This window comes from Podarcis gaigeae, assembly GCF_964106915.1.
Source record: "Podarcis gaigeae genome assembly, chromosome: 6".
Taxonomy (NCBI): Eukaryota; Metazoa; Chordata; class Lepidosauria; order Squamata; family Lacertidae; genus Podarcis; species Podarcis gaigeae.
The window spans coordinates 98,350,770-98,365,507 of NC_139682.1; the positions used below are offsets into that span (position 1 = coordinate 98,350,770).

Sequence of the window (14,738 nt, forward strand, 5' to 3'; positions counted from 1 at the left end):
GTAATTTTTCAGAGGGTTTCTAGGTCTCAAGAGAGGTGAAGTCCTGTGCAGAGAGCTGCTCTCTCTTCTCCCTGATAAATGGCCGGAGGCGCCTGAGGATCGTGAATTGGGGAGGGGGTTGTCTGTTGCCAAAACAGGCACATTCCACTCCAGCTTTATTTCCATTTCATTCAGCCAGTCACTTTGAAGGATATTGGAGCTCCCCCTGCTGCTGTTACTTCAGTGCATTGGAAGTTGAAGGAACAGTTACTACAAAAGTGGGACCTTCTCTCTCTCTCTCTCTCTCTCTCTCTCTCTCTCACACACACACACACACACACACACACACACACACACACACACACTACCACCCTCCAGAGCTGCTCATATATCCACTGTACAGCTACCTGTTCTTAACAGTAATCCTAAAAATAACCTCATCTAGTTCATGGTCCATCCGAATTCTTGGATGGTGGATTGCAGAGCAGCCCCAATGTGAATTGTTCTGCAGGAACATTATTGGGCTTTTTTTAAAAAAAGCATAATCTTTGCAATCTTTTTAAGGAAAAAAAGCAATTAAGAAGTGATTAAAACCCTTCAGGAACTGGTAATGTTGTTCGAGATTTATATTAAATTCTTCCACTTGGACACTTGGAGCAACATACCCAATAATGAAATTATACAAGAAACACAGCTAAGAAAATAGGAATATTCTTTATAAATTCTTTTTTGAACAGATGAGCCTAGCAGACCCTAGCTGTCCCCAAGCCTATCACGTAAGGTTAGACATAAAATTCCTGTGAAAACCATGGATAAACTATCAGATCCCAATGGGCATTATATACATTTTTGAAAGAGAATTTAAATCAAGAAATAACATTGGAATGTGACTTTGCCTCCAATTGTGGTTATGTTTCTTTCTTTCTTTTTGAAAAAACATTATCTAAAATAGAACATTGGGTGGCAGGAGAAATAAGGAACATGGCGATAACACCACAGGCTGTTCTCTGACATGTATGCTCTTCCCTGTCCTCCCCACAGAATTTGAACCCAAATATATTCATATCCCTTAGTTTGGACGCCTTGAGGAGGGCTTTACATAGGAATCTAAAAGTGCATACCATGGGATCTAACTTTCTCACTCTAGGTGATTATGTTTCCCTTAATATGAGATGAGTGCAAAAGGGGGGGGGTCCTGTGTACAGGATTGGGGGGGATTCTAATCCTTGAGGGATGCTGCTAAGCACTAATGGGACTCCTGTGGGGGCAGACCTCAGATGCTGAGCTTCTTCCATCAGGGTCTCTAGAGTAAATCAGGTGTGCCTTGGATGGTTCAGATTGGCCGGGAACTCAACAGAGCAGAAGGCCTTTGCAGTTCCTGTAGGTTTTGTGGTGCTGTGTCTGAGCTCTGACCAGGGAGACCACAACTCAGAAGAAAGGGCTTGCGGCTACATCACACTGGTCTCATGGCATGCATGCACACTTCTTGCTATTTTATTTACTCACAGGTAAACAAACTCAGTAGAAAGACATCTCTTTTCAAAAGGAAGCGGATACTTTTGGTATTTTCCTCCCACATCTGGGCAAAAAAATTATGCTTGATAGGAGACAAAACTTCTTTGCTCTCTTAGAAATGTTAAGTTTTCACACCAAAGGAATAGAGAAAGTTGGTTTATCATATGACATGGAAGAGACATGCATTATATATAAATGCTGCTTCAGACAGCAAAATTGCAATGTAAGCAGGCAGCAAATCCTGCAATACACACCTTGATCTAAAGAGAGATGAAATGGAGAGTTGGGGAGGAAGAGTCTATCTGTCCTTAAGCACGTGCATGTTGGTTCCTTGGGTGCTGACTGAAGGTCCTTGTGGGAGCTAGGAGAGCCACTGGCTACACGTTTTAGGGTTCCTTTCTACCCTTTTCCTTCATGGCGAAGGGAGGAGGCTTTGAGGTGAGCAACTCCCAGAGTTCCCAAGGTATTTCCCCCAGAGTTCATGCCCATTTATCACCTCACCATCTTGCAAATTTAGAGCTTGGAAGACTCTCCTTCTAGCTGGCTGTGACTGAGCTGGTTCCCTTTTGTCTCTGCCGCCTTCAAATTACCCTGACATTATTTTGATGGTCTCCATTCAGGGGATGAACAGACTGTACCTGGTAACGAAATCAGCATGTGCTGGCCTTTATTTATGCAGGTGTGAGGAAGTCAGAATAGACCTGAATGCCTTTCAGGACACAAGGCTGGGATCAGACTGGTAGCAGGGTCACTCTTGTCCTTTTAGGCTATGTCAGCCTTTGATACTTCTGCCATGATCTGCAGTAATAAATGATAGAATGAAGTTCAGATTGACCCACACCTATTCACAAGGCCCCAGTATCTCAGCGGAGATGCAGTTTTATTTTTGTTTTGGCATCAGCAGCTGCCTTTCTTAGGGCCTCGCCTGCTTTACATGAGGAACTTAGAGAGGTCTTCCTTGATTTCAGCTTCATCCCAAGGCCCGTGGATGTTGTCTTTGAAGAGCTGCAGCTTGATGAGACAGTAAGGACACAGGCAGGAGATGGAGACGAGAAGAAGGGCAAAGAGAACCATGCCAACGCTGGAGATGGTCAGCAGGCCCACCAAGGCAGACAGAGCAAAGAGCAAAGTGGCAACAACATAGCAGCGGGGAGTCCGGGCTTTGAGCTTCTTTTGCAGCATGGGCCACAGGGCAAAGATCTGGATAGCGAATGTCACCATGACGAAGGCGTGCAAGGAGCGAGGCAACCGTGAGGCCAAGCAGACCGAGGCAAAGATGGCCATGTTAAGGGACAGAGTGCTGGACACAATGGCAGCATTGGCGCCGTAGTCATAGAAGATCAGATGTCCTAGGAGCATGAGAGAAGACATGGCATAAATTGTGTCTGTGCTGATGGACTCAGTCAGTGTTTTCAACACTGGGGAGAAGCCGTAGGTGAAGGCCACAAACACCACTGTGTTTTTCAGATCTGCCCAACGCGTCTGCCCGCTCTGGTTTCTACCCATTCCCGAGTCCAATACGTCAAAAAGGACGTAACCTATCAAGGAAGTCACCAAGCCAGCGCCAAATAACCACTGGGGAGCCAGCAGCCCCACATCCATGTACCGCCAGATGACGACAAAGACGCAGACGCTGCACAGCTGCTGTATGACCACTCCGGACTCAAACACCACCGCCCGGTACTGGTACTTGCGGGCATGGATGTTCTTGCGTAGCTTCTCTAGGAAACTCTGGTCCACATAGTTATCAGGAAAGGGCTGCCTTTTATACAACACTTTCTGCCAGCCCTGCCGTGTGTTTGGTCCCAGCTGAGCAGGCAGCATGATTCCGGCCAAGTCCCTGTCTCACGGCTCTTCCTTACAACATCAATGGATGATGAAACTCATGCCCAGACTTGTCCCTGGTTTTCTAGGTCACGGCTGGCACCTAGAAAGAAAACAAGTCCATCAAGCCAAGATCTGCAGGTCAAAGGCACAGCAGTCAGTTCCCATGGCCACAGAGAGAAACCACGAGAGAAGCTGTGCTACAACACTTGGGGACCCCACCATCCGACTGTTTCGGAAACAGGGCCCACTATCTTGGCTCCTCCTGGGCAGTCACATTGCTTGGCTTCTCCTTCCTCCGGCCCTTCATGATCATCAGTAACCAGAAGTCAACAAAATCTGTTGGCTTTACTTGGGAGCAAACACGCCAAGGATTTGGTATTTAGGCTCCATGTGTTCTTTCATATATAGCACCCCAAGATCTCTGGCCTGGCTGGGCACACACGTGGAAGTTGTTCCGGGGAAACCCAAAGGGGGAGGAGGTGCCTTACGTGTGTGTGTGTGTTTAGCTCCCAGCATGAAAATACCTTTATGCTGCCATTTCCGTTCACTTCCGCCTCTTGATCCAGTGCCAGCGTCCCTCCGCCAGCTGCCTGGAACCGACTTGCGGGGCTGGAGATCCCTCCGTTTCCCAAGCCAAGGATCCCAGGGATTCCCACGGGCCGCCGCTCCCGGATCGGCGCGCAACGCAGCTGGCAGCCCAAGCCGGCGAGAGCGCGGCCGGGGCGGGGAGGAGGGACGCCGAGAAGGAGGGCCGTGGCGGCGCCCTGCCTCCCTTCGCTCCTCTCCCCTCCCGGGCCGAGCAGCACATCGGGACGCGCAGGCGCCCCCGGGAAGGAGAGGCGAGGCGCTGGTCCCGGCAGCTGGGGAACTCCCTCCCACAGGACAGCCGGGCTGGGCCGGGCTCAAGGAAGGGGTTCCCAGCGACGCATCTGGTCGGCTCCGGTGAGAAGTTGGTACGTTTACTAGCTGGTTTAGGTTCACATCCAGGAAACCCGTTTCTTAACTAAGAATGGCTAAAATATTGTGGAACTTTAAAATAATAATCCCCCCCCCCCGATTTTGAGGGACATAAGGAAACTCACTGAACACACACTAGGGAGTGAGCCTCCTGGAATGCAGTGATAGAAGTAAATATAGGATCAGACCGCGTGTCCCGGGGTTTATATTTGTTGTAAATAGGTTTATTGACCCAGGGATAGTGCCCATTCATCCCACTTGGCTCAGGTGTAAAGACAGATGGTACCTGCCTAACCCTAGGAGGAATTCCTGCCATAAATTCAGACATCTGCAAACTCAAGTTTCAAGTGGTTGGCATTTTGGGGTAAAATATTGGGGGGGGGGTTAAGCCTTGTGCATGTACTAAATGGACATTTTGACTCAATTTGACACATTTGCATTATTGCATTCTCAGAGAAAAAAAGTCCTTTCACCTGTGCATAGGTTTCTGGGTCAAGCATGACCACCGGACATAGGGCAGGGTTCTGTCCTATGAAATACGCCTCTGTTGGCTACCAATTGTATTATGTCATGGGTCAAATATGCTGCCATCATCTGATTCAGTAGCTTTACCTGCTAGCTAGAGCAAACGGACTTTGGCATCGTTGTCACCAGGTGGCCTGTGTGCCTGTAAGCTGTCACCCTCCAGCAGGGCACCTTTTTTGTGTGTGTCAGTGCTGATGTTTTCAGTGGAAGTTAAATCAAATTCAAACCAGCCCTTATCCTCAGTAACCTCAGATTACAGGAAACCCCGTAGGAGAAATGGTTCTGATCAATGCATTCAGATCCACTGAGAAGAGCAGGGGAACACAGAGTGTTCTTGGTGTGCACATCCGTCCAGGAAAGTGCTAAGAAGTGTCAGCTTTTCCTTCCAAGTATCTGATGAGGGTGATGAGTGGGCCTCCTAAAAATGGTTGTGGGAGGAATAGGGCTCCCAGAACACACAGGCAGTGGGAGTGGGCAAATTGATGAAAAAGGTTCCATATGATGTCACTGAACCCGATTTTCTCAACAGACAGAAGCATCAGATATAATCAGGCTTGTACTAAATATATTTACTCATAATTAAGCTCTCCCAAAGTTCAGTGTGGTTCACGTTCTAGTAAGCATACGTAAGATTGCAGCGTCAGCAGCACAAGTATACGTGCAAAGGTCATTTTGGTGATAGTAAATGAAGCCCACTCAGCAAACTGGTCTTGAATGACGCTTAGGTAACTCCTGTTCTTGCTGGATAAGGTCCACTACCTGCACCTCACATGATGTTTGTTTCATTTTGCAGGTGTAGCTGGGGACAGCGTGGCAAGAGTGGTCTCTGATTTCAAAACTAGAGATTCCTAGCTGGAGGCCCTACAGGACATTTGGGACTTTAGGTTGCTCCGCCTCCCATCTTGCAATAGCTTCTGATGCCTTTCCAGATTTCTCTCCCAGGGCCATAAAAATGTTTCATATAGCAAATCGGAATCAAAACAGGCTGGCTTGTAGGTAACAAAACAAGCTCCCTTGCCTCAAAGCTGAGAAGGCCCATGTGCCCAAAGGGCAGGCTCCAAAGTCTTGCCATGCAGTGGCAAGTTCTTCCTAATATTTAGTCACAAACTCCTTTACTGTAACTTGAATCCATGGGTATTAAGTCTCACCCTCCAGGCGAAAACATTCCTCATCAACAAGGCCCTTTTAAATGTTTGTGGGGGGAGGGGATTATTGGTTTATGGGCTTTTTGTTGTTCTTTTTATTATGTATTTTGTGTTTTTATCTTGTATTTTTATGTTGTGAACTGCCCTGAGATCCATGGATGAAGGGTTGTATACAAATGTAATTAATTAATGGAAGCCATTTTTGGTTAATTTTCATAGAACCATGGGATCAGGTTTTGAAAGTACAAATAACAAAAACATCAAAACAGTGAGGGTGTTTATGTACTAAGTGTTTATGCAATAACTGCATTTTGTTCACTTCTTGTTATGTGACATCATGATCAAATTTGTTCTCCTGTTTCCCCCATCTACAGTTCTTCAATCTTTTTTCATAATGCAACCCTCTTTTTAGAGAAAGAATGAAACATTGGTGAAATCTTCCTTCTAAGTAGCCTTAGAAGGAACTCTTTTATTTTGTTTTGTTTTTTAAAGATCTGTGACTCTGAACATGAAAGACCTGCTGAGGGCTTTGAGGGCACTTGGGACCCATGAGGAAGGAAACTAGCAATCTTATAGTGTGTATAAAAATGTTAACATTTACTTTTTTAAAAAATGGACTGCCTGTCCATTTGGCACCTTAATATTGGGTTGATCTTTTTAGCCTACTTTTTAAAAAAATGGTAAAACGATTATGCAACTAAAAATGCTTTAGTTCCAAGTTGTTACAATTGATTTTTAAAATGATTAAAAAGGAGGGTCTCCTTCATGATTATGTGGTTGTTACATGTGGTTGGGTTGTGGATTTTTTTGCAATCAAACGGTGTATAGATTTTATGAAATAGAATGAATGAATGAGTGAGTGAGTATGGCCTTTGCCTGCATTTCTGTGAAAAGGTATAGAGCAGTGCTGTCCATCACCCCGACGCGGTGAGCTCAGGTGTGCTGGCCAAGGACCAGCCTAGGGCAGCCCTTGCAATGTCACAACCGCAGGTAAAGGCTGGAGCCCAGTCCCAAGCATTGTGCAAGGTAAAGGTAAAGGGGACCCCTGACCATTAGATCTAGTCGTGGCCAACTCTGGAGTTGCGGCGCTCATCTCGCTTTATTGGCCGAGGGAGCCGGCGTTCAGCTTCCGGGTCATGTGGCCAGCATGACTAAGCCGCTTCTGGTGAACCAGAAAATGCCGTTTACCTTCCCGCTGGAGTGGTACCTATTTATCTACTTGCACTTTGACGTGCTTTCGAACTGTGCTAGTTTGGCAGGAGCAGGGACCGAGCAATGGGAGATCACCCCGTCGTGGGGATTCGAACCGCTGACCTTCTGACCGGCAAGTCCTAGGCTCTGTGGTTTAACCCACAGCGCCACCCGCGTCCTAGTGCAAGAGGAACCCGCAAATTGGGCGCTCAGTGCGCCTCTATAACCCTGATCTTGAGGCTCTGCGTCACATCGCCGCCGGGGGCCTCGAAGACTATAAAAAGCCCCCGCCCCCGCGCGGCCTTTGCTGCAAGCTGCCGAAGAGAATGCCTGATCGACGAAAGCGATTTAAGGCTCTTGTCGGTTCGTGCTCACGGCGCGTAAGTTCTCTTAAGAAAAGCAGCGCCTTGGCTACTACACCCCCATCCCCACCCCGCCTGCAACATCCGAGGCAGTTTCAGAGCGAACCGCGAGCGCTCCGGCGTTCCCGCCGGACGCCTATCCCCCCCCCCCCCGCCATGGCTTTAGGGCGGGGGAGCGCGCGGCCCGTCCGCGGGCGGAGAGGGGAAAGGGAAATCTGCCCAATCAGCGGCCGCCATGGAGAAAAGGGCGCTGTCGATTGGCTGGCGGCGGCCTCTCTGGGCCGTTGCCTTTCGAAACGGAGGGGAAGCGGCCTGGTGCGCAGGCGCGGCTCTGCCTCCCCCCGCTCCCCTCGCGGTGACGCGTCACATTCCAGCTCAGCGCGTCGCGGATCCAGCGCGGGCGGCGGACGCGGCTGCCGGACCCCTCGCCCGCCCCCGCCGCTGCCCTTCTCCGCCCCGGCCCTCGGGAGGATGCGCCGCCGCCCGCGGGCCCCACGAGGCAGACGGCGGAGACCATGAAGGAGCCTCCCCGCCGGCTGCTGCTCCTGGCTTCCTCCTGCTTCCTCCTGGGCTGCCTGGCCGGGTGAGTCTCCGAGGCAGGATCCCAGGGGCAGCCCCTCGGCTCCTCCGCCTTGGCAGTGGTCCGGGAGGCGGGCAGCGGAGTAAAGCGAGAGGGCGGGACTCATCCTGCTCCGCTTCCGCTCCAGGGCTTCCCGTCGTGGTTCGCTCCTGGAGAGCAGGAGTGGAGTCAGGGAAAGAGTTCTGGCTGTTGCCCCGGCTTCCTGGCGGGGGGAGCAGAAGAGCCCCCTGAGCGGGCTTGGCGAGCTCAGCCAGGTGGGTCAGGCAAGGACAGACTGGGATTCTTAGGCTCCATAGCAGTGACGTTGTGTCACTGCACTCCCTTGAGATTCTGCTCCCCAGTTCTTCAGCCTGGTAGGCTTCCCTGCGGTACATCTTGGGGGCTTTTTCTCTTTTTGGCTGTTAATCTGTGTTTGGCATAATAACCCTGTAAATGTAGTGAACAAATAGCATGTAGGATTGTGCTTTCTGTCGAGGGACTACATTCCTGCGATAGATTTTAACTAGTTAAACTACCATTCTAAACAAGAAAGGTCAGAGGGGGAAATGGCCCTTGTGTTTGATAAATTTACAAAACCAGTTGAAAAATAACGTGCTATTCTTTGTTATCAATGTGTTTTCTCCCACGGGCATGTAAGAGTGCTTTGAAAGCAGAGCAAAGATGTAGCTAAAGCACAACACTGGCAATTTCTGATGGAAATAAGTGGAGCTTCAACATGAAGTCACAGATCTCCATCTTCAGGAGGAGAGTAGCAAGCCAGATATGCTACAAAAGCTGTTCTGTGACACTTAGGTACATACAACCATATGCACTAACAGTATGTTTGTAGGCTGGTGTATATTTATTTTATTGGCAAGGCTGGATACAAGTATGTATTCTTATGATGCATTATGACTTGCGCCAATCTGAATCCCCCTTTGCTTCCAGATAATTTGCTCACATAAGCAGCTTATTCAGCAGATATTTGGGGGCTTAATCCTTTCATTATTTATGAATAACTGATTAATTAATTACATTTGTATACCACCCTTCATCCATGGATCTCAGGGCAGTTCACAACATAAAAATACAAGATAAAAACACAAAATACATAATAAAAAGAACAACAAAAAGCCCATAAACCAAAAATCCCCTCCCCCCCAAACATTTAAAAGGGCCTTGTTGAAGAGGAATGTTTTCGCCTGGAGGGTGAGACTTAATACCCATGGATTCAAGTTACAATAAAGGAGCTTGTGACTAAATATTAGGAAGAACTTTCTGACAGTAAGAGCTTCTTCGACAGTGGAACAGTCTCCCTTGGGAAGTGAAAACTTTCATTGGAGGTTTTTAAGCAGAGGTTGGGTAGCCATGTGTCATAGATGCTTTAGTTGAGATTCCTGCATTGCAGGGGGTTGGACTAGATGACCCTCGGGGTCCCTTCCAACTTGATTTAAGCATTTATTCTGGCAGCAATTATTTAAGCTTGGAGTCTGGCAGGATTTATTTTTCACAAATCCATGCTAACTCCTACAAATCACTATATTATAAAGATATTTGCAGATTGACTCATTTATAATATGTTCTAGTTTATTCCCTTATCTCAGAGTTAGACTATCCAATATTTAAGTTTTTTGGGTCTTCCTCTTTCACCATTTTGAAGATTAGTACAACATTTGCTTGTCTCATCCTCGCATGCAGGCCATTCTCCAGGAATGCTCATACTCTGACCCCTCACTTTTCAGGCTGTATTTGTGAGGGTGCATCCAATGCCCTTTTGGGGCAAAACAGGAGTTGAGTAGGTAACTTTTTTTTTTTTTGCGGGTCAGGGCATATTTCATCATCCATGCCTCGCCCTCTCATGGCATCAGATATGATGTAACTGTATCTGTCTGTGTAAGTGTGGTTTTGTTCTTTTAACAGATTACCCAGCTGGCATGTCTTTTGTAAAGAGAGTCCTTCCTCTGGCTCTTTGCATTTACCAAATGAGAACTGTCCCTTGGCAAACATGGACAAGAACATCCAGGAAAAGGTAACTGCCTGGAAGAAACTGAACAGCTTTATTGGGGACTTGCATGCAGAATATGACATGAAAAATGTCGTCCATGCAGGATTATTTAAAGGCTGCTTTAAATTGAGAGGAAATGTTTAAATTTGAAACAACAACTCAGAATGGCTTTCTTTTTCTATACATCATAGAACATAAATTATTGAAACCTAATGATTTTCTAAAACAAGATTATCTGTGTCTTAAGGTTCCTTGGCCATCTCTCTTGAGTTACATCCAAAGCAGCTTCTGTGAAATGGCCCTCCCAAAAGCCTCTTCTGGTGGTGACAGCAGGATCTTTGCCACGTGTATCTGAGAAGATAAAATCAGACAATCCCCCAGGCTAGGCCTTTGGAGCATCTCTCAGAATGGATTTGATGTCACCACAGTGGGTAGTTGGGAATTCTTCTTCTGCAGCTGCTGCTTTGGATGCAGCCATTGTTAAAGATTTACACAAGGGTGGCCTTGATTGTTTTTGTTGCAAAAGGGCTTGTGGCCCCTTGAAGAATAACTATTTTAATTACATATATTATGTACGCTATCCAATGTCATGCGATTGGACTCTCCAGAGTGAATTTGGTAGGAACTGAATGGGGTAGAAGAGGAAGAGAAGTCCTCCTCATGCAGCAGGAATAACCCTGTAGGCCAGCTAACTCCATTAGATGTCACCCTATGACAGTGTTTCTCAAACTCGGGTCTCCAGCTGTTGCTGGACTACAATTCCCTGATGGAATTTGTACTCCCAACAACATCTGGGGACCCAAGTTTGAGAAACACTGCCTATTGCATGGGTAGGCAAACTAAGGCCTGGGGGACAGATCCGGCCCAATTGCCTTCTCAATCTGACCTGCGGATGGTCCGGGAATCAGCGTATTTTCACATGAGTAGAATGTGCATCTCTGGGTTATTTGTGGGGCCTGCCTGGTGTTTTTACATGAGTGGAATATGTGTTTTTATTTAAAATGCATCTCTGGGTTATTTGTGGGGCATAGGAACTCGTTCATATTTTATTCCAAAATATAGTCCGACCCCCCGCACAAGGTCTGAGGAACAGTGGACCGCCCCCCTGCTGAAAAAGGTTGCTGACCCCTGGCCTATAGCATCAGTCTGCATCAACTTTGGCCTTAATGTTTTTTTAAGATGCCAGAAGTCTCTTTGTGTTTGCTAAATGTCAATCATTGTAAGGTCTTAAACAATTGAAGACACTCTCTAGATCACATTTTGGTGCATGCAAAATGGTGAAAGATTAGACTAAAAAATGTCTTTTAGGATTAAAAGTACCTCCTCAGAGCCGAAGTTTCCCAGCAAAGCTTGGCAGCTGCATCTATCTAAATATATTTCTGTATCTTTCCACTAGGAGGAGACCCATGGATCCATTGGAACATTGTCTTTGGAACACATTGACTCCAGTATAAACACCCATCCTGAAGAAGGTTTAGTTGACTGCACAAAGCAAAAAGAGGCAAGTCTTTGGGGATATGCCTATTCTTTCAGCCATGATCCATGCCTCTGAGCTTTGGAGCGGTCATAGCAGCGCTTGAAACTCCCCTGGCACTAGACATGTTCCGCTATAGGGAATGGTCCGTTGGCAAGCAGTTTCAGAAGTCTTGTGCTGTGTCTGATAAAACTTGAGATAAAATTTCCTGCCTGCTGCCTGAGTGATCTGCCGCTGCTTGCTTTGCTGTGTGGGTCAGCTGGTAGGCACTGCAGTCACAGGAGTTAAATGCCTCCCTGCATGAATCTAGATGCTTCCCCTCCTCCATGTGGCTGTGCCTGCCCTACCTGGTTTGCTTTAGCTGGACTTCCTTCTCTCCTTCATCTGCTGCTGTGAGATAGAGGGAGGGAGGGAGGGAGGACGGGATTTGGGGGGAACTTTCCCCTAGGTAGCTATTGGAAAAGTGCCTCACATGTGTGGTCTAAACCACTGAGCCCCTTGGGCTTGCTGAGCGGAAGGTCGGTGACTTGAATCCACATGATGGGGTGAGCTCCTGTTGCTCTGTCCCAGCTCCTGCCAACCTAGCAATTTGGAAGCATACCAGTGCAAGTAGATAAATAAGTCCCGCTGTGGCAGGAAGGTAAACGGCGTTTTCATGCACTCTGGCACTCATCACAGTGTTCAGTTGCGGCAGAAGCTGTTTAGTAATGCTGGCCACATGACCTGGAAAAGCTGTCTGTGGTCAAATGCCGACTCCTTTGGCCTAAAAAGTGAGATGAGCACCTCAGCTACATAGTCACCTTTGACTGGACTTAACCGTCCAGGGGTCCTTTACATTTTTTGACTTCTCCCTCCCTCCCAGTCTCTCTCCCCTCTCCCCTTCCCTCCCCCCATTGCATGGGGGGAGGGGAAGATCAACACAGAGGGTCCTTTCCACCACCAGGGATGAGGGGAGAGAGGCTGGAGGGAATGTTGTGGGGTTGGGGTGCTGAAGAGACTGGGGTGTGTGTGTCTCTGTGGCTCAGCTGTGTTTGTGCTTCTCTACAAGAGGGAGCAAAGGAGAGAGGGAGCCATGGGGTGTGTGTGAAAGGTTTTTATTCTGGAGTAAATCTGCACCTCAGAGAGCCTGTCTGAGTGTCGGGTGTGAAGGAGCTGCCACTGTGGGAGAAGAGAAGGAGGCTGATATCATCATACAGTTTAAAGGTTGTGTTGTTTTGCTCCTATCGGTTGAAGGGTTTGAAGAATTTATTTAGCCTTTTATCTTCTTTCGGGCAGCACCTCTGTGGAAGCTACAGTGGTTACATACAGGTTACATACGCTTCAGGTTACATACGCTTCAGGTTACAGACTCCGCTAACCCAGAAATAGAACTTTGCTTCAGGATAAGAACAGAAATCGGGCTCTGGCGGTGCAGCAGCAGCAGGAGGCCCCCATTAGCTAAAGTGGTGTTTCAGGTTAAATACGGACCTCCGGAATGAATTAAGTATTTAACCTGAGGTACCACTGTATACTGTTTTCACCCTGTTATTTACTTCATAAAATGGGTATATCAAATGAGTGCCCTCACAGAGGTTTAAAAAGGAATTAAACAATAAATACCAGCAAAGCCCTTTGACCAACTGGCCATTGTGGTCTCTGGCTGCTCAGCTCCAACCCTGGCACCTCTCTGCTGGGAGAGCCCTCAAGGGAAAGTCAGCATCAGCAACATTTGTGCAGTGGGTCTTTTCCACCATTGAACTAGGTAGAGCTGGTTTGGCTGCTAATCCTGTTTAGGGCAGTTGTTGTATAGCGGGTTTTCTCAAGGAGTGACTGGGGAACCCAGCCAGATGGGTGGGGTATAAATTATAACATGATTTTTATTCTTGTTGAGAGTACTAAGTGCAGTACGGTTGCTGAGCTGCAGGGCTGCCTTTGTTTAGCACCGGGCACAGGATGTTTGGGTGTGAACAGGTGCCTCCTTTGGACTGCCTGAGCTCTCTGGTTCCCTAAGCCACTTGCCCTGGCTCTCAGTAGGAGAACTTGCTCTTCTCCCTTACGTGGAGAAGAAAGGTAGGTTGCTCTCCTGTAGCTTAAGTGGTCCTCCTTCCCCACAGTCCTTGTATCCTCTGAGCTGCTTTTCTCTTTCTCTAGCTTTCTTCTTACGTGCTGCAGCAGTCTTATTAGCAACCGAGTGAATAGGCAGGGGCCACACCCCTCCTGGAGGACTGGGGGTAATCCTCTTGCCAAAAAGCATTTTCTCACCCACCTCTAGAAGGTTCTGAACATTGCTCTATGCAGGTTTCAGAACCTGTGAGAAATGACAGTTGAAAGACCTACGGTCACAGGCAAGTGATACTGATGCTATTAAAAAAAAACCCCTTACTGGCAATATGAAGAAGTCGCTTTTCTGTCACATGTAAATTGATGGCTTCAAATGTCTTTAATCTGCTTGCAGTCCAAGTGTAAAATTAGTTAGGGAAAATGCAGATTTCTAGATGGGATGTAAAGATTTTATGAATGCTCATTTCCTTTGCACAATAGTTTCCTTGTGGACTGCGCTGCCAAGTCTACTGGCACTATGAGAATAAGAAGCACTTGAATTTTCCACAAGGAACCTTAAGTATTAGCTAGGCTAATACAGTTGAGTGCTGCCCCCGTCCCAACAAATAGCTCATGATAGCAGCGTTTCATATATGTAGTTTTAGTAAGATGAACCACTTGACTATCATGCTGAATTGTATTAAGGCTCAAAGGTTAGTTTTTACTTGTCCCAGCGTGCTTGTGGTTGGCTTACCCTGTGAAATAGCAGCCTTGTAGGCTTCACTATTCTTTTTTGTGCTTTGAGTAGTTAAAATAAATTCTGCAAATTGGGCAGATGTTGGAACTGATTCTAAAGTGTATATTGACATTTTTGAACAGAACATGGAGATGGAGGAATTGAGGACACCTGAAGTTGAGGCACAGTCTTCAGTGGATTCCAATGAAGGTTCTTTTAGTGTAGCTGATATCCCTGATAGTACTTTCAGCATATCTACCTCGGAGATCTCACCAGTCTCTCAGCCCAAGTAAGCTATTCCATTTTTTTGGCCATTTCTGCATAGTATTACATCAAGAGGCATTTCACCTGCTGGAGATACTTTCTGATCAAGCAGTTTATAATTTATCTATTAAAAAATTAACCTTTCATCTGTTCTAAACAGAAACTGAAAGAAGTGTGAAC

General features: G+C 47.1%; 2 protein-coding genes across 4 annotated transcripts in view; one reads left to right on the forward strand and one right to left on the reverse strand.

Moving 5' to 3' along the window:
* Positions 1 to 1,637: 1,637 nt before the first annotated feature.
* Positions 1,638 to 4,979, reverse strand: PIGC (phosphatidylinositol glycan anchor biosynthesis class C). Of its 2 annotated transcripts, none has more exons than XM_083743990.1 (2): positions 4,891 to 4,979; positions 1,638 to 3,421 (listed from the first exon to the last, which is right to left on the reverse strand). In XM_083743990.1, exon 2 carries the CDS (start codon positions 3,316 to 3,318, stop codon positions 2,425 to 2,427), a length of 894 nt encoding a protein of 297 aa, XP_083600116.1. In that variant the 5' UTR covers positions 3,319 to 3,421; positions 4,891 to 4,979; the 3' UTR covers positions 1,638 to 2,424. The 2 variants fall into 2 exon arrangements, with proteins under 2 accessions (XP_083600116.1, XP_083600117.1); XM_083743991.1 differs by lacking the exon at positions 4,891 to 4,979 and adding an exon at positions 3,846 to 4,144.
* A 2,820-nt stretch (positions 4,980 to 7,799) lies between these two features.
* Positions 7,800 to 14,738, forward strand: part of SUCO (SUN domain containing ossification factor) — a 43,535-nt gene continuing 36,596 nt past the window's right edge. For both annotated transcript variants that reach the window (XM_083743760.1, XM_083743761.1), the window contains exons 1-4: positions 7,800 to 8,084; positions 9,981 to 10,089; positions 11,462 to 11,566; positions 14,438 to 14,583. In XM_083743760.1, coding sequence (XP_083599886.1) covers positions 8,017 to 8,084; positions 9,981 to 10,089; positions 11,462 to 11,566; positions 14,438 to 14,583 — 428 coding nt within the window. In that variant the 5' untranslated portion in view covers positions 7,800 to 8,016. The remainder of the gene's footprint in view (positions 8,085 to 9,980; positions 10,090 to 11,461; positions 11,567 to 14,437; positions 14,584 to 14,738) is intronic.

What these genes read in the sequence shown, in the direction of transcription:
- PIGC (XM_083743990.1), bottom strand. Translation starts at nt 3,318, where the DNA reads ATGCTGCCTGCTCAGCTGGGACCAAACACACGGCAGGGCTGGCAGAAA.